Source organism: Microtus pennsylvanicus, chromosome 4, assembly GCF_037038515.1.
Source record: "Microtus pennsylvanicus isolate mMicPen1 chromosome 4, mMicPen1.hap1, whole genome shotgun sequence".
In the NCBI taxonomy this organism is placed as follows: domain Eukaryota; kingdom Metazoa; phylum Chordata; class Mammalia; order Rodentia; family Cricetidae; genus Microtus; species Microtus pennsylvanicus.
Genome location: NC_134582.1, coordinates 114,534,119 through 114,554,401, shown reverse-complemented (window position 1 = coordinate 114,554,401; position 20,283 = coordinate 114,534,119). Strand labels below are relative to the sequence as shown.

At 41.2% G+C, this 20,283-nt stretch overlaps 1 protein-coding gene across 1 annotated transcript in view; it reads right to left on the bottom strand.

Annotated features, from left to right (window-relative positions):
- Positions 1-20,283, bottom strand: part of Ryr2 (ryanodine receptor 2) — a 566,260-nt gene that overhangs the window by 315,666 nt on the left and 230,311 nt on the right. The window contains exons 7-8 of the mRNA XM_075970222.1: positions 18,434-18,512; positions 15,158-15,270 (exon numbers count right to left, since the gene is read on the bottom strand). Of these exons, the coding sequence (XP_075826337.1) occupies positions 15,158-15,270; positions 18,434-18,512 (192 nt within the window). The remainder of the gene's footprint in view (positions 1-15,157; positions 15,271-18,433; positions 18,513-20,283) is intronic.

Sequence of the window (20,283 nt, the reverse complement as noted above, 5' to 3'; positions counted from 1 at the left end):
GAGGCAGCTTCGCTTCTGCCTCTCTCCCCACTTCTCTGCTTCCCCCTTCTCTGTCTCTTTCTCCTCTTCTCTCTCTTTCTCTCTCTCTCTCCCTCTCTCTCTGTCCCCCCTTCACCCTTCCTTCTCCATAACCCCCTGAATAAACATTCAACCTCAAAAAAACAAACAAAAAAACAGCAAAACAGAAATCTGAGTAGGAACAACATCAAGCCAGGGCCATTGTTATAAAGTATGCAGAAGGCAGCAACAGTCTAATCACTGAAACCAAGAGGAGTTGTCCTTAAAGAAAAGACAGACGACGACAGAGGCTGAAGGGAAAGTCAGCCTCAGCCTCAACCATGTGTAAGATGGCAGTGTCAGCCATAGGAAAGTCATGTGTCCGGACTCAGGGCTCCTGGCAATCAGGTCTCACTCACCTTTAACCTAATGTTAATTACTTCAACCTTTATTATCTGGGGTGTGTGTGTGTGTGTGTGTGTGTGTGTATACCGCATGCATGCCTCGTCCCACAGAGGTCTGAAAAGGGTATTAAATTCCCTGGAATTGGAGTTACAGATGGCTGGGGGCCATCATGTTGGTGCAAAGAATCAAACCTGGGACTCCTGCAAGAGCAATAGTGGTCCAAACCCTCGGTCATCTCTCCAGCCCGTGACTTTTCACACGTGTGTTCTGTTGAATGGAATTCGTGTCCTCATATTTACCTGGCAAGCCATTACCCATCGCTCATCTCTCCAGCCCATGGATTTCAGCTTTTAAAATACACAAGAATCATTTGAGCAATTAAAAAAGAAGAAGAGGGGGAAAGGAAAGAGGAGGAGGAAAAGGAGGAGGAGGAGGAGGAGGAGGAGGAGGAGGAGGAGGAGGAGGAGGAGGAGGAGGAGGAGGAGGAGGAGGAGGAAAAGAAGTGTAGTTTCCAATTTAGGAGCAGTAGAGCAGGACCCATCAAAATTGCTAAGCCCCAAACTATGTTGGGGGAATGAGATATTATATGACAGAGACCTAAATGACCCATAGCTTTCCCTGGGGATCTCAAACCAAATGCCACAGAGCTATAGTCTGACCTTTTAATTTCCTTTCTAATCCCATGGATTTATTTGAAGCATTCTAAGGGCTGGTTGTGACAGCAGGTCCCAGTGTTTTATCAGATTGCCAGGAGGTTCTGTCATCCCAACATTTTTCTAAGATTCTCTGAATCCAGCCCTTGTCTGATGCAGTTTTTCATTCGTTTATTTATCTCTTATTAAATGTCAGGCACTTGGGCCCTGGTGATACAGAGTTCCAAATAAATTAACATCCAGGGACAAGAAACATGAGTAAACAAGCCATCTTACCCTTCGGGCTACAGCTTTTTCTTTGGAAAAAAAATAAGAAAAGATAAATAGTGAACAAAGATATGAATGCTTTTTTAAATGTAATATTCGATGGCTCCCTCCACCATCTGGTCCATAGGGAGGATAAAATTGAATCGGGGGTACTGATGGCTCAGTGGCAGAGCATGTGTTTAGGATAGCCCCCAAATTGAACTGGATGACATAATAAATCACTCATAAATATTACTGACCCCTGCCTTCTGTTGATATATTTATGCAGCTTTAGGAAATTCAATAACTTGCCATGCAATCAAAACATCTTTGTATTTCTTATTTAAAAACCCTAACTAAGGCCCACAGAGACAGTTCAGTAGGTGAGTAAAGGCTCATGGTGCCAACCTAAAGACATGAATTTGGTTCCTTTTGGTACCATCAGCATCTTTTTTTTCTAACTCTCTGAAAACAACATGTGTTAGTTATTTGTTTGCCACTAATAAAATATGGAACTAAGGAGGGAGGGAGGGAGGGAGGGAGGGAGGGAGGGAGGGAGGGAGGGAGGGAGGGAAAGAGAGAGAGAGAGAGAGAGAGAGAGAGAGAGAGAGAGAGAGAGAGAGAGAGAGAGAGAGAACAAACGAACTCAGAAGGCAACATTGTTTGCCATCAAAACTGCTGACCTGAGTTCAATCCTTAGAACCCACATGGTGGAAGGACAGAACCAACTTGTGAAAGGTGTCTTCTGATTTCTGTGTGTATGCATGACAAAGGCACAGAACCTGGGTCCCCTGAAAGAGGACCAGGAGTTCTTAACCACTGAGCTATCTATCCAGACCCCTGGTTTATTTTTCATCAGTGATTGGATCATGGTTTTATGGATCATAAGATCTTTGTATGTCTATCACATACAATTAACAGAAAACTAACACTTAAAGAGTAAAAAGGCAAATCACAGATGGGAAACTTTGGTGAAGACCAGAGAGATTCTACAACTGACACATTAAAAATGAAGTTTCATGTGACTGATCCTATTTTATTCCATTTGAAGTAGATCCTAGGTCAGTAACACCGCTTGTCCTGCTTTCAGGAGGGTTAGCTCTTTCTCTTACACATAAGCTCCTTTGGAAAAGCCTCTTTAGAAGGCAAATCATCCAATAGGAGCACAGAAAAATCCTCTGGATATTCCTAAAAAGATCAGGATGCCATTTCAAATGAGAACAGCAAACAGCAAACATAAGAAGCGTGAGTAGTTTACAACCATTCTTACAGCCTAGACCCTTATTCCTTGACCCATGTCCAACTGGTAAGGCTGACAGGCTGAGGGTTCCTGACCACAGCACCCTCTTCTGTCTAGGAGGCGCCTTTGCAGATGGGAGGGAGGAAAATCAGCTGGCCATCAATTCACCACGGCAAGGGCTTCAAGCCCCATTAGTGTTCCAAAGTCGGATTAACCTTAATTGAGCTCAGAAGTGAAAGAAAAATAGCTTGGCAGTCATAGACCCGATAAGAAAAAGTCAAAGGCTGGGAGTTTTTTCAACAGTCTCTTTAACCAATGTGTTCTGAGACAAAAGATTTAATTCATTTTTAATCATGTCAGCATCTCAGAAGGACAGACCTTGCTTTCACTTAATAGATCTTTATTTAAGACTCTCTATAAATAGTCCTCTTCTGGCCAAGTTTTTCTTCCTCGAGCTAAATACCAGCCAACTTCTTTAACCATCGTGCAAAGGTACAAACCTCCCAAGCAAACAATGGCAGCCACTTACTACGCAAGGGCTGATGACCTTGCTTAGATTTCAGCATTTGATTCTCTGAATGCCCGCATCAGCCGCATTATTCATAATTCCCATACTGAAGATGAAGAAACTGAGGGCCTAGGGATGTGGCTCAGCTAACAGAGTGCTTGTCTAGAATAGACGAGACCTTGAGCACAAACGCCAGCACCACACACACTGAGCACAGTGTCACATGTCTGTCATCCTAGCTAACACTTGGAAGGTGGAGACACGAGGATCAGTCAGGCCTGGGGCATTTAAAGTCCATTCACTACTTTGCTTCTTTATTACCATTTGTTTTCTAAAAGCCTTTGCACTGAGTCCACCAGATGCACCCTTGAACCCATCACCACATACTCGACCCATTACTAGTCAATCATAGAAGAAATGAGAGTCAGTAATGAGTGGTCCTTAGAGCAAAGGGGACAGCCGACAGCATCAGCATCCTTCACCTGTCCTGTAAGACTGACAGTTCCTTAACTGTTGGGAGGAAACCTTTAGGTGGTGGAGCCTAGCGGGAGATGGTTGGGTGATTGGGCTGGTTGGTGATAGGAAGATGAGGATCCTTAATTCCTTCTAGCCATGTCTCCACTTCCATGAAGTGAGGAGCCTCGCTCTTCCGTGTCTCCCCGGACACCATGCTCTGCCTCACCACTGGTCTTCCCTTCTTTTAAGTTGCCTGTCTCAGATATCTGTCACACTGGCAGAAAGCTGGCTTAACATAGTTTGGTTCCAACACTACTTCTCCAAGGGCAGAAACAAGAGCGTGTTCTTGGGTTTCCTTCTTTCTATATAAGCGGGAGTCTGTGGATACGAACAATAAAAGCACTGACCTCATTAGCACATGAGCGTGGGATCCCAGCACTGTGGCTTGTTGCTCTGCTTACCTCTTCTTAAAGGATTACCCAGAACCGGTGTGGGAGCTAATGCCTCTGACCCTAACACTGAGGAGGCTGAGGCAGAAAAAAGATCACTATGAGTTTAAGGCCATCTTGGGCTACACAACAAGTGCAAGGCCAGCCTGGGCTACAGTGTAAGATCAGGTCTCAAAATCACATTCACACACATATCTATTTGTTTATATTTATATAATTTTATATATAACATAAAGACGTACTTATTATATAAGTATATTTATATATTTTGTTTTATCTCTAATAATCTTATATCTAATATAAATTATTTATATATTATATCCCTAGCATATTTTCTGTAATATATATTTATAAAGGCTACTCGGGAAAATGAAGTTAAGTACTTGAGCAAAATGAAGCTTGGAAACAGTAGTAAATTTTAATGAAGCGAGTTTATTTCTTTCAAAGTTAGTAGGTCATGAACCGCGTGTGTCATTTTTTGTCATTTATTCCAGAAGTCTTTGATCACTCAATGCCTTACATGGTAAGGTCTGGATGGGTGTTCCCACTAGCATCAACCTTAATTTACAAACAGCAAATCTGGAGGTAAGGGAGCTGGTTCCAGAACTGGACAGGTTGACAACCATAGAAGGGACATTAGATGCCTAGTTCTTTGAAATTCTGAATATTTCATTACTCAGATTCATAATGAAATTACCCTAGCAAATCAGCCTCTGCTACACAGTACAAAGTCCAAACTAGAAAACTGGTGTAGGAGGGTCTTCTGTCTATGTGTTACTTCATTGGTTAAATAAAGAAGCTGCCTTGGCCTTTTGATAGGCCAGCATTAGATGGGTGGAGTAGACAGAACAGAATTCTGGGAGGAAGAAGGCAGTGTGGCAGACGCCATTGTTCTCCTTTCCAAGATGGATGCTGGTTAGACCCATGCCAGTAAGCCACAGTCAAGTGGCAATACACATTAATAGAAATGGGTTAGCTAAGATGTGAGAGTTAGCCAATATGAGGCTAAAAATAATGGGCCAGGCGGTGTTTAAATGAATACAATTTGTTTGCTGTTATTTTGGGCATAAGCTAGCCAGGCGGCGGGAATGCAGCCCGCTCCTCATTTTTACAGAAAACCACAGCAGACAGGAACTGTCAGGTCCAAACCAAATGGACATGTGTTTGGAATATTGCGCTAAAGGGGGCGTGAGCTGTTTCTCTTGCTATTGGCTTCTAAGCACAGCTAAACTTGAAATGCGCATCTTCTGATCAGCATACATCACCCTCAGGGCACAGCCCTGGCACACATCAGGGCTTTAATGATGGATATTTTAATAAGTTGCACAGCTGCATGGTACAAGACACAGGGACAATGTCCGAGACAAAAGTGGAAGATCACTCCAGGCCTCCCACAGCTGCGTAGGAGCAGACACACCAAACAGCACAATTTCTTCTCTTCATGGCATGGCCCTGCTGAGCTATTTCCCTGTCTATAGCACCACCACTTTGTATACAGGAAGTCGGGCAAGGCTCTTCTTCCTAGGAACACTTGAGAATAAACTGAATGTGTTGGCACATTGAAAATGACTTTACTATCAAGCCCACCCTATTACAGTCTTGGGTGTATGTGTGTGCACGTGCCTGTAGGTGTGCATGCAAATGTATGTATACATGTGTGATGCGCATGTAGAAGCCAAAAGTCAACCTCAGGAGTCACTCTTCAAGGGTCACACTGACCTGAAGCTTACTAAGTAGATTAGGCTGGCTGGCCAGCAAGCACCAAGAGCCTTAATTGAGACAAGTGTACTACCATGCCCTGCTTTTGTATGGGCTCTGGAATATGAACTCATGTCCTCATGATTGCACACAAGTATCTGATGGGCTGACCTGTTTCCCTAGCTTCTATTTCCATGTTTAGAGAGCAGTAGGGCACCCTCAAACCTCTTTGATATATGGGATACTTTATGTAGATATTCACGAAAAACATAAATGTCTTCTCTGTTTCTCCTAGTTGACCTCAGCTGTCAATCTGACACAGCTCAGAGTCGCCCAAGGAAATCCTAACTGGAATTTACCTTGATTCATTGATAAACCTGTGATGTGTCTGTGAGGCATGATTGATAATTGGGATGGGTGAGCCCAGCCCTCTGCAGGCAGTACCAGCCCTAGGCCAGTGGGGCTGGGATGTATAAGAAAGCTACCTTCGTATGAGCCAGTGGGAGGAAGCCAGTAAGCATTTTTCCTTCATGGTTTATGCTTCAAGTTCTTGCCTTGACTTCCCCCAATAACAGACTGTAACCTATAAGATGAAACAAACCTTTTCATCCTCAAGTTGCTTTGGCTATGGTGTTGATAATGGCAATAGAAAAGCAAGCTAGAACAATGTCTAATTAGTTGTTCAATCTTTAAAGAGTGGACTGGATTGTAGCTCAGTAGTAGAGAACTTGACTAGCATAAACAAGGGCTGAGTTGAAGACCCAATACTGCAAAAAAGAAAGATAATATTTAGCTGAGTATGGTGGTGAAGACCTACCATGCCAGCAGTGGAGGGTGAGGTAAAAGGGTGATGAGTTCAAGGCTAGCCTGGACTACATAGTGAGACCTGCTCTCAAAACAAACAGACAAACAAACAAAAACAAATAAAATTACAAAGCAACAAAGAATATTGTATACTTGTTCCTTCTACCATTTCATGGATTTCATTTTTCTGTGAACTTCTATACAGAATTACTCTTTAGATTAGGAAAACTACAACCTATTTAAAAACTTACTAAACCCACGATTGCCTCAACACAAAAATCAAAAAATACATTCAATGACTAAGTCACTTACTTCTTCATTTCCTATGCTCAGTCCCTACCTGTTGCGGGAGGTCCTCCCACTCCTCCAGCCTATCGCCACTGAGATACCAGCCCCTTGGGGCGTGGTCTCTCTCCCTTTAAAGAAGCGGCCACTTCCCTCTCCTCTCTCTCTTCACTTCCTGCTCCGCCGGCGACTAGACTCCTGGTCGCGTAGAGGGCTGTTGCCTGGGACAGTGATCTGTAAGTTTTTCCCCTTTAAATAAATATCACCCTATTAATCATAATCCCAAATTGGTGTGGCATTGTTTGTGACTTATGCCTTCATTTTGGCACCCAACGTTTGGTTTTAGAACCTCTCACGGCTCGCAGCCGCGAGTTCGGCTTGGCGGCCGGAAGTTCGGCTTGGCAGCCGCAAGTTCGGCTTGGTGGCCGCAAGTTCGGCTTGGCGGGAGCCCTTGCTTCCTCAGCCGCTGCCTGTGCCTTGCAGCGGCGGCCTTGGCCTCCCGTGGTTTGCTCTTTTCTGAGTTGTTTTTAAATCTCCCTTGCAAGCACAGCTCTTAAAGTGGCGCGAACCAGAGCACGCGGTTGCTGAAAGCTGCAACCCCTCAGGGTGACTCTGTCACGTGGAGGCATAAGCAGCTTCCAGATTGCTCTTCTCTACCCCTGGATTCTGGGTTTCTGGTTCCATCTCTGGAATTGATTTAATTACATTTACTTTGTTGAGAAACTTGCGTTTTCCAGTTTTTAACATCTACTAAGGCACTGAAACAGGACCATGTTTTCATCGCGATTCTGCAACAGCGCCACCTGCTGGACAATAGGTAATATGGCAATTTTCGTTTCTAATGCAAATTTTACTGCTTTGTTTTCACTAATACAATGGATTAGTAATTTTATATTTACTAATACAATGAATTACATCATTCAAGGTTTATATGATTATGGGAATACCTTAATTTGCTTGTTACTAGGCTTCAGTTTTCTTTTCCATATTCTATCATTAAGGAAGAATATGGCACTCCTAAGAATGATAGAATCTTTACGAACTAATAATGAACAACTAATTGACAGGATTAAAATTATTGAAAATCAGAGGTTATCTGAACAAGTGGATACTATGACAGACAAAATTGATTCCATATCCAAGGGTATTAGAAAGTTACCTGAAAGGGTTCAGGCTGTTGAATTTGACCTTCAGAGTTTATCACAAAGTTTTGATAAGGTAACAGACAGAATGTACCTCCAAGATGGGAATCTACATGATATACAAGAAAAGTTTAAGGAGGACATGTTATCTTTGAATGAAAAAATTAAAGCTTTGGAATCACAGGTACAGAATGGGGACCAAAAAATTGATACCTCAGTGAAATCACTGGAAATATATACAGGTCAGGAGATTCAGGATTTAAGAGAGACAATGATAAAAAGATTTGAAAAGATTGGAGAAATTATTGCAGCTGGTGAACAGAGTAAGGAGGCACAAGGACAGGATACAATGCCTCCACCAGCTATTAGAACTGGCTTACCCAGGGTTCTAGCGACATACCCTATACTTAATTCTGACAAAGCGTCAACTTCTAAAGGCTCAAAGGGAGTCAGAGAAGCTAGATGGACACCAATAGCAATGAATGATCTGAAAGAAATTAAGCAAGCTGTTGTTAATTTTGGCTTGCACAATGCATATGTAAAGGAAATGATAAAGACTTGGGCTTCTAATGCTAGAGCTACCCCCCATGATTTCCATCAGTTAGTATCTGCAGTTTTAGATAATGGACCTTCCTTGATGTTTGGAATTTATTTCAGAGAAGAATCCAAACATATGGAACAGCAAGGAAGAGCAAAAGGTATTGAAGTTTCCCAAGATCAAATTCTTGGTGCAGGAGAATATGCTGATCCACAGGTCCAAGCTCTTTATGACGATGAAGTACTGTGTCTATGTCACCAAGCAGCTTTAAATGCTTTGAATAGGATACAAGATCCAGCAAAAAGGGTTGAATCATATACCAGAATTAGGCAGGGACAGAGAGAACCCTTTATTGACTTTTTGCAAAGATTGATTAAGGCTCTGGACATAGGGGTAACAGACCCAGAATCTAGATGAATACTTCTTGAATCTCTAGCTTTTGAGAATGCAAACATAGAATGCAAAAAGATAATTGGGCCTTTAAAGTCTAGATCAGCACCTATGGATGAATGGATTCAGCATACGATGAATGTTGAGACGTTTAGCTATAATGATGAATCTTGGGTAGGAGAAGTGATTTCCAAAGCAATGAGGAGACATCAAACTGCCAGGTGTTTTAATTGTGGTAAATTAGGACATTTACAAAGGGATTGCAGGCAAAGAATTTCTAGGAATAATATCTCTTCTGGGAATGACAAAAATAGGAGACCTCGGCCTTCAGGTATATGTAGGAGATGTGGTAAAGGCAGGCATTGGTCCAATGAATGTAGGTCAACAACAGATAGACGGGGCAATCCGATATCATCGGGAAACTCCATGGGGGGCCTCTCGCAGGCCCCCAAGCCAACAGTGGCCCAGTCATTCCCAGTCACAGTGGAGAACGTGCCTCACCAAGAAAATTAAAAGCTCCAATTTCTGCTGTAAAAAGTAATACTGGTCTAAATGATGAATTACGTGTGGAGGATGAGTCAAAAAACCCAGTAGGACAGAGTAAACGTATATTTTGGCAGACTTCTATTAATGATCAAAGACCAAAGCTAAGAGTCTGTATAAATGGCACTTTTATTGAAGGCTTATTAGACACAGGTGCGGATGTAAGTATCATTACCCCAGAATCTTGGCATCCGAATTGGCCTCTTCAAGAGGTAGATGTTCAGTTCCTAGGAATTGGAACCCTATCTCGTGTAAAACAAAGCACAAGATGGGTTGAATGCATAGGGCCCGAAGGGCAAATAGGAAGACTAAGGCCATATATAGCCAATATTGCCATAAATTTATGGGGCCGTGACCTGCTACAGCAATGGAATACCCAGATTAACATTCCTGTATTTCCAGGAATTCATAATTCGGGGAAGGATATGATGAGGTATTATGGAAAAAGGTCACCAGCCATTCAGGCTGTACAAGAACATACAGCAAATACCAAACCTTTAAAGGTACCAACAGCCCTACCTTTAAAATGGCTAACTGAGAAGCCAATATGGATCAAACAGTGGCCTCTAGCTGAAGATAAACTACAGGCATTGGAACAGCTGGTGCAAGAGCAACTAGATGCTCACCATATTGAAGAATCAACTAGCCCTTGGAATTCTCCTGTGATTGTTGTAAAAAAGAAATCTGGTAAATGGAGAATGGTGACAGATCTAAGAGCTGTCAACAAAGTAATTCAACCTATGGGCCCACTACAGTCTGGAATTCCTTTGCCTTCTCTGTTACCAAAAGGATGGCCTCTTATAGTTATTGATTTGAAAGATTGTTTTTTCACTATACCGTTACAAGAAAAGGATAGAGAAAAATTTGCCTTCACAGTGCCTACTTATAATAATTCTCAGCCTAATAAGAGATATCAGTGGACTGTCCTCCCACAGGGTATGCTCAATAGTCCTACACTGTGCCAATATTTTGTAAGTAAGCCATTGGAAATAATTCGTAAACAATTCCCCAAGTCCATCATTTATCATTACATGGATGACATCTTGTTATCTGATTCAAATAAAGATACTTTAGAAAGGATGTTTGAAGAAGTAAAGAAAGTCTTGCCTAGGTGGGGATTACAAATTGCCCCTGAAAGATTCAAAGAGGAAACTCTATTAATTACCTAGGTTACAGAATAGGGTTAGAGAAAATTAAAACGCAAAAGGCACAAATTAGGAGAGACCGCTAAAAGACTCTTAATGACTTCCAAAGATTGTTAGGAGACATTTCCAGTCTACGACCAGCTGTTGGGATAACACCTGATCTAGTAGTTCATTTAAACAAAACCTTAGATGGTGATAAAGATTTGAATAGTCCAAGAGAACTGACAGCTGAAGCAGAAAAGGAACTGACAATGATTGAGGAAAAATTACAGGAGGCACATGTGGATAGGGTGAACCCAAATCTTAGCTGCATCCTAGTCATATTGCCTTCCAGAATTTCTCCTACAGGGATTCTAATGCAGAGGGAAGATATTATTTTAGAGTGGATATTTATACCTAATAAACCAAGTAAAAAATTAAAAACTTATGTGGAAAAAGTCTCTGAATTAATTATAAAAGGTAAGCTGAGACTTCGTCAACTAGCAGGTATAGACCCAGCAGAAATTATAGTGCCTTTTACTACTGAAGAAATAAAAAAGTTATGGGAAGACAATGAACCGTGGCAAAGAGCTTGTGCTAATTTTTTGGGAGAAATTAATAGCAACTATCCCAAAAGTGGTAGACTTAACCTCATAAAAAGAACTTCTTGGATTCTTCCTAGAATTGTACGTGATGCTCCAATAACTGGAGCCCGTACTTTCTATACTGATGCAAATAAATCAGGGAAAGCAGGTTACAAGTCAGATGAATTGAGTAAGGTGGAACAAAGCCCTTATAATTCTGTCCAGAAGGCAGAATTATATGCCATTCTTATGGTGCTAAGGGATTTTAAAGAACCTCTTAATATAGTTACAGATTCACAATATGCAGAAAGAGTTATCTTGCATATTGAGACAGCTGAATTTATACCAGATGACACAGAGTTGACTTCATTGTTTATACAGGTACAAGACATAATCAGGAACAGGCTTTGTCCGATGTACATAACACACATCCGGTCCCATACAGGTCTGCCTGGTCCTCTAGCCCAAGGCAATGCTGAGATTGATCAATTATTGATTGGAAGTGTGTTGCAGGCCTCAGAATTTCATAAGAAGCATCATGTCAATAGTAAAGGCCTAAAGAAAGAATTTTCCATTACTTGGCAACAAGCTAAGGACATTATAAAGAGATGTCCTACTTGTTCTTTCTATAATCAAACACCGTTGCCTGCAGGGAGTAACCCAAAGGGCACTAAGAGAAATGAAATCTGGCAGATGGATGTGTTCCACTTTATAGAATTTGGTAAATTAAAATATGTACACCACACCATAGACACGTATTCAGGTTTTCAATGGGCTACTGCCCTGAGCTCAGAAAAGGCTGATTCAGTAATCACACATTTATTGGAAGTTATGGCCATCATGGGTATACCTGCGCAAATAAAGACAGATAATGGTCCAGCATATGTATCTAAGAAAATGAAACGCTTTTTTGATTATTATAATATAAAACACATTACAGGTATACCAAACAATCCTACAGGTCAGGCAGTTATAGAAAGATCAAATCGTACTATAAAGGATATGCTGAACAAACAGAAAGGGACTGAAAATACCCCCAGAAATAGATTACATAATGCTTTATTAACCTTGAATTTTCTTAACGCTAATGAGAAAGGAACGACAGCAGCAGAGAGACATTGGATAATGGAAAAGTCTGCTGAACTAAATCAACCGATTTATTTCAAAGATGTGCTGACCTCTCAATGGAATCCAGGAGATGTGCTACGTTGGGGAAGGGGTTTTGCTCTTGTTTCCACAGGAGAAGAAAAATTGTGGATACCATCAAAATTAATAAAGTTTCGATTTGAAGAGGAGAAACCTCTTGGAAAGGAGAAATGACAACTTATCTACAATGATGATATTCATACAGATGGTAAGAAAAACATATAGAATGGGGGCAGGGTTCTGTTCTTATCTCCACAGGAAAACACTCATCTTTGAAAAATTCAAGGGACCCTGGATATTTGGATACTGACAGATGGAAAAATACCTGCCCAATAGGAAATATCAAGAAAACTGAAAGGGTTGTGTAAGTAATATTAAACCATATTTCTAAATTTATAAAGCTGGTTTTGAAGTTGGACTCTGGCTCAGTCCTTCTCCAATTCCAAGCCTGTTAGTAAGAGAAAAACCCAGAGTTTCTGGAGTTTCTGTCTCATGTCAAGAGCCATGATATGGGACAGAAAGAAATATGAGTTTAGAAAACATCTTTGCTTTTCTTCATATCTATCATACTTTTCATTGAATATATCTATCATGTCTTTCATTGAATATATATATATATATATATATATATATATATATATGTCTATATGATTAATGCTTAAGTTTTTCATAATGAACAATGAGTTTTTCCTGAAGTGACATTTGAAGTTTCCAGGAAGAAGATGGGGCCCCATAACAACAACTCCACCTGGTTGATATGACGTCATGATACTGATAGCGCTACAACAAGACCTGCTTTGGGTACCAGCTGCACAAGACAGTTCCAACTTGGTTAGCTGAAATGGTGCACATCTTATACAACATTTTGGCCAGACCTGCACAAAATACTCAGAGACTATTGGCAATTTTAAAAGACATTGATCTTGAAATTTAACCATCATTTTACTTTCACAGGATCCCCCAGAAAGAACGTCGCCCCTATGACAGCTGGAAGTAATTTTAGAGGATGACGTCCCCTCTCCCAGTAAAGTTTGCCCTTGGGTTTAGGGACATCATTTAGTATACGATTGAGGGTTGGGGGAGGAATTTTATAAGCTCAGGGATCATTTTGAAAAAAAAAAAGAGGGATGATGGGATAATAGATTTGTAATTGTGAGTTACTGTTGTTAGACAAATATATTGATATAGATTCTTGTATATTGATACAAAGTTAAATTGTATTGACTATTGTATGCATTCATGTTTCTACCTTTGTTTAAAACATTTTTTATGTATTGACATATATTGTATTGATATATATATATATTGTATATATTTACCATATTGCAGTGTACATTTCTACCTCTGATTAAGATACTTATATAATGTTTGTGTATTGATATATATTTACCTACTGCAATGTATATTTGTACATTGTTTATATTTGGAGGTCATTGTCCTCATTTGTTTCATAGTCATTTATTGTCTTAGTCTTTAAGTTAGATAGATATTGAGAATTATATAGACTAATAGTCATCTAAGTTTGTCATTTATAATTAGACTAATAGGTTCTTTAGATATATAGAGATTATACTCAGTATAGATAGATAATCTTCAACTTCTTCAAAGAGCTGTAGAAAATGGCCTTTAATCTAACTCAGAGTTTTGTGGTAGTGAGACACAATTGCTCCTGGCAACACCACTCTATTCCCGAGAGAATGTTGAGCACCAAAGACACTCCACCTGGAGCATTTCTTTTTGGCAGAACTGGCCTTGGGGCAAAGAAATGCCCATACCTCAACCACTGACAAAGATACAGAGCATGCATCAATGGATAAAACAGGGCTGTCTTATCCTGCCAAGACAGGGTAAGATAGTTTTGAAAGTTGCTTGCCTTTGAAAATGGTGTGTCAGTTATGTTAGGCCTTAGCCAAAGTTGGTTGCTTCAACGCTGCTAATGTGACTTTGGGTGATTGCCTAGGTAGCTAGTTGTCTCTGTGATTTGTTGCATGTTTTGGAAGTTGTTTTACTGAACTTCCTAATTACCCAGGTAACATTATTTCCCTTCTCAGATCTTTGATGGGGTTGAAGACTATATAAATGTAGTTACTTTCTCTCATGACTTGGCCAAGTTATTTATTATACAAGACCTAAGCTAGTTAGAATAGGATATCTGTACTTATTGTATATAATTTCATAGTAGGTTTAGAACTCTCTTATTTAAACAGAAGGGGGAGGTGTTGCGGGAGGTCCTCCCACTCCTCCAGCCTATCGCCGCTGAGATACCAGCCCCTTGGGGCGTGGTCTCTCTCCCTTTAAAAAAGCGGCCACTTCCCTCTCCTCTCTCTCTTCACTTCCTGCTCCGCCGGCGACTAGACTCCTGGTCGTGTAGAGGGCTGTTGCCTGGGACAGTGATCTGTAAGTTTTTCCCCTTTAAATAAATATCACCCTATTAATCATAATCCCAAATTGGTGTGGCATTGTTTGTGACTTACGCCTTCACCTACCGTTTGAATCCAGGCAGTGCTCATGACAGACAAGCTGCTACTTAAAAGTGTCTCTCACACAGTCAATTACTTTCATAAGTATCAAAATATGGAATGAGCAGCCAATTGACACAGCCTTTATATGAGGCACAAATTAAAGACTACGGAATCTGAAACTCCTGATTACACTCCTTTTACATGCTATTAATAAAAGACTCCAAGAACAGGCACCATCAGCCTCATGAATATGCATATGAAGGTCTGGAGGGAAGCCTGCTCAACAGACCCAAGGAGCCACCCTCCCCTGCAGACCACCAAGGTCTCCTTCTCAGGAGTTATTTATAGTTCATCAGATAGAGACCCAAGCTTTTGTGAGCCATATCCCTAGCTGTGTCTGTTCATAAGCACACTTCCTCAGAAGCATCATTTTATGGGCCCATCTCTCAGCATGGCCTCAAGTCCTCAGTCTTGTTCCCATACTTACCAAGTACCTTTCAGAGGACACACTGACCAAGATGAGGTCATCTCCAACCCGCACCTTTTCTCCTTCTGATCTCTGCTTAGAGGCAGGATGTATGGTCCACCAGCAAGCCTCCCCTGTGAGCGATAGAATTGAAACATGGGGAAGATCCAGTTAACCTAAGATCCATTTCCTCTGCAGGTGACACCACTTTCAGAAATACATGATTTTGTGCAAATTAATCTCTTGGATCCTGAAAAATCAAAAGAACTCAGCCAAATTCACTTAGGGCAGGACAAACTGAAAGACAAACTTACTCCTAATGGGAGATAGGTGTGACAGCTTGGTGTCTTTTCTCCAATAAAAATTGCTGCAAAAGGACATTTTATTTACACGAATTAAAGTAGGCCTAGATGTATCTGTCAATCGAGATGATGTCATTCCTTAAGCAATCTTGCTAACATTACTCTCTAAAAATAAATCTACTTTTTACATGATTTTCATCAAAACGAATTGAAGTGTTCTGTTGGTATAGTTGCATTATAAATGTTCTTTTGTTGATTCAAAAATGACACAAAGGATTGCTATCTTAAAAATCTCATTACTGTGTCTCCTCCGCTGTACTTTATTTCCTTGCAAAATGCATTAGTTCTTATTCATCTAAGAGACTCTCAGTACAGAAAGACGCACTAGAAGAGCTAGGCGTACATTCAAACAAATCCGTCTAAAGCAAGCCAAGTAGCAGCAAAAAGCTCATGTCCACCTGCCTTCTTCAGCCCATCACCCAGGCCAGAAGCATCAAAGCAGACAGTTCCTGCGGAGTCCCAGGCTCAGGGTCTCTCTGACAACTCCAAGAGTCTTCCGGCGGTACCTGTCATCTACAAGGGTCATTCTCCTCCTGACCAAGCTTTATTATTTTTCTTTTTTAAAGTTTATTTCACTTCCATTTATTTACATCTGCATACCACAAACCATAGCATGTGTGTGTGAATATCAGGGGACAGCTCACAAGCTCTCCCCTTGTGCCATGTGGGACTCTGGGGATCGAATCCAGACTGTGAGGCTTGCTAAGTCATCTTGCCCGCTTAGCAAGATACAGAACCCTTTTCTGTAATATTTCTTTTCCTGAACTAACTCCCCAATGCCAGAACATGGGTGGCTTTCCCGGGTCCTGCCACCACACTGTAGCATTCAACAATTAATGTTGTATGAATGAGTAAATTCATCCGGGATATATCCTCGGAACTCATATAGTCAACACAGAATCTGGGCCTGAGCTGTCCTCACTCCGACCCGTCTTAACCGCCCATCACCAGCCAGAGTTCTTCTTTCCCACGCCTGCGATCCACATTTGCTCTCATGCACCCAGTGACAGGGCATCCACTACTTCTCAGTCATTGCCTTAGTAGCTGAAAATCCATCGACAGAAAAGAAAGAAAAAGATCATCTGCCGTGTTTAATTCTGGGGAAGGCAAACAGAGAACGAAGGATAAAGGCCATGGTTCTTCAATAATTCACAAAAAGAGTCAAAGCTCAGGAGGAAGCAGGGTAGAATAAAGGCTTGTGGTGTAGGGGAGGACTCTGGGTGGGGGCTGGTGGCTGTTTGTTTCTACCATGAAATTAGCTCAATATATAAATACATGTCCTGTGTTCGGGTGTGCAAATTAAGATTTGTTTTACTTGAGATTTTTGTAAATGTTTTCTAAAATACATTAAGAAAAAAATTGAGAAACTAGAAAAATACAGAACTGAATTTATATAAGATGAAGTAAAATATCTTAATATTATGTTTATCTTTTTCTTCCAAGAATTATCAAAGTTATCAAAGTTTTAATGTTTTCTAAAATATATTTTAAAAAATGAGAAACTAGAAAAGTACAGAACTGAATTTACATGAGATGAAGTAAAATATCTGAATATTATGTTTATCTTTTTCTTGCCAGGAGTATCAAAATTATCAAAAGTAACTTGGCTATAAACCTACAGAGAAACCCTGTCTCGAAACCTTCCCCCCCCAAAAAATCCATTTACTGGGTTCACTATATATTTTTATCATCATCTCCATTATTTTATGAAAATTTAGCTAATATGAAAAACCATTTTTAATGAATATACAGAACATAAACACATAGCTCCCATGTGGGTACCATGTACTGTTTTGCCATATAAACCTTCCATCAGGATGAAGACCCCCTCCTCAAGCATGCATCACTTCTGTGTGTGGAGAAAAGATTTCAGTTCTCTTCCTCTTGCCTGCTGAAGCTTGTAGCATATAAAACTGCTACTAGTAGTTAACTCGCTGTGCTAATTATAGGTCCTAGAAACCTTGGACATGTGTGTTACATGGGTTCTGCTTGGCTCATGGTGTTAGGGACAGAATCCAGGGCCTTGCGCATGCCGGCACTCTACCCCTGAACTACATCTTCTGTGAGCATATTTGTTTTCGCTTAAGAGGTAAAATGCAGTGAGTGGTGGCTGGAGGGATGGTCCCTTACAGGGAAGAACAACATAATAAAAGTTGGTTTCTCTCCTTCCACCCTTTTTCTATTTGATATTGAATTTTATTTTATTTTATCTTATTGACATTTAGAATTGAGCCCATGACTCATCACACGGCAGGCAAGTTCTCTAACCCTGAGTTGCATCCCCAGCTCTGTTACTAAAGTTTCATTCCATAAGTCATGCTATTCGTTGTAAAAGACAAGGTGTTCTAATCGGGGAATGTGAGTTAACGTAGATGCAGATGAGAAAGAAGAAGAACACAGATAAACCTTGTGCTCTCACTCTTGGATTTCATGGAAGGCTAAATGTGTTCATATAAACCTTTTTCATTGTTCCCACAACAGGGAAACATGTGTCTGTTTGGACACAGAGCCCTGGAGGCAAAGCAACAAAAAATGTTATTTTCTACTCTTGTGTTAGAGTGTTAACGTTGAGCACACTAGTATCTTATACCTAAGGATGTTTTAAGATGAATGGTTAAAAGTCATACAGTAATACTTTCCAAACTGGTCAGTGATTGTCAACACACTTCACACAGCCAGTCGATCGTGTAGTAAGAACTGATTTTTCCTTTCTCAACCCACAAAAAGAAAGGATATGATATCAAAATTTGACATCTAACCAATCACCTATAGAAAATCAACCAGGAGGAAAAAACACACTCTCTCACTCTATCAAAAATGTCAAAGAGAAAAGCATTTTGTGACTTTATTACAAAAGCAGCCACCTCATGTGTGTCTGACCATGTCTAGCTAGCCTCGCTCTGAATAAGGTCCCATGACAGTACAGGGTACTCACCTGTGGTGTCCTCTTGAAGGCCAACATCAAAGGCCAGTTTGTCAGTGGAAGACCGGGAGGTGGAGAGACAGCACAAATACTAAAAATACAAGATCAATCGTCACCACGAAATGTGCACAGTCCTCCTGAGGCTACTGTGATTAATGCAGCAATAGACATGGATGAGCAAGTATACCTACAGTCGGTTGACTCAGAAGCCTATGGGCATATACCCACACATGGCAGAGCTGAGTCATACGGCCATTCTATTTTTAGCTTTTTGGAGGAGCCTCCACACAGATTTCCAAGGTGGCTGCAGAAGTTTACACATTCACAATTGGCCCATAAGGGCTCCTGTCTCCCCACAGTCCCCTTAGCATTTGCTGTTGTTTTTTCTGATGACAGCCATTCTGACTAGGGTGAGGGGTGATGAGTGGGTGCATGGAAATGGGACTAGAAGAGGATGGGGGAGAATCAGGGGGTGGTGGCGCACGCCTTTAATCCCAGCACTCGGGAGGCAGAGACAGGCGGATCTCTGGGAGTTCGAGGCCAGCCTGGTCTACAAGAGCTAGTTCCAGGACAGGAACCAAAAAAGCTACAGAGAAACCCTGTCTCGAAAAATCCACAAAAAAGAAAAAAGAAAAAAAGGAAGAGGATGGAGGAGGTGTAACGGAGAAGGGGGGACATAAGAGAGAACAATAGGGTCTGTGACATGAAAGAGGAAAGGGGGACTATTTGGAGAAAAGAAGAGCAGTAAGGGCAGAGGAGGGACGACAGTGAGTGAGGTGAATGGGAACAAAACATAATATACATGATATACAGGGGTGCAGGCAAAGAGTAATGAAGCCTACTACTTTATATGCCAATTAAATTATTGTAAAGTGTGCACAGTCATATCAGACTCCCATTTGGACAAGTAAGTTGCTATTGGTCTATCTCCAAGTAGCATTTTTCTAACAATCTTGATTCTGTGAGATGTGGAGACATTCCAACATCTGAGGCAAAGCAGCCCTTGCACAGCAGGCCTTCAGAGAGGCGGGACAAAGGAAAGGAGACCTCTGTACCTCACAAAAGACTGAGGAAATGAGCTCTGTCAGTACAAGGGGACAAGTGATCAGGGACATGTTTGCATGTCTCTTCCCTTCATGTGATATTCATGGTCCTCTGCAAAAGTACAATATGATCTGACATCAGAAAGCTATCCCCGAAAGAAACACAAAAGCTATTCACTTTCATCATCCACTTTTGCTTTCATTAAAAAGACAACAACAAAAAACACCCTGAACATACTCGGGCATGCGACTCTTTATCTTGCTAAAATGAGGGCAACATGAATATACATATACACATTTCTCCCAGAGAGCTTTGACTCTCTCAACTGCATTGTCTGCTTCCTCCCTCTTTAGATTATCTTAAGTATATCTATTCTCAGATATAAAGTTTAGATCGTTTTTCATGCCAACGTCCCCACCTCCAACTTCAAACACCTTGTTAAGTGACAGCAGAATGAGGACACTAAGATGGATGTGGCATGTGCTTAAAATACTGGGCCATCTGCACGAGGCAAGGGCTCTGCCAGCAAGAAGGGACTCCATCACAGAGAATCCAGACACGAGAGGGGGAACTAAGCAAGGCCATCACTCCAGCGGTCCTGTTGGACCGTGGCACATCTGGCTACATGGTGTTCACAGATGTGTGAGGGAGTTGAAGGAATGGGCTGGATGGGCAGGCACAGCAGGTGGGAGGCAAGATCCTAGGGCTGTGGGACCAAACTGATCTGGAGACTCATTGCGCACCTTGGTTACAAAGCACTCCCTCTCAAGATGACAGACAACAGGTTCTGAGGATTTCCATAGGTAGTATTTTATCTT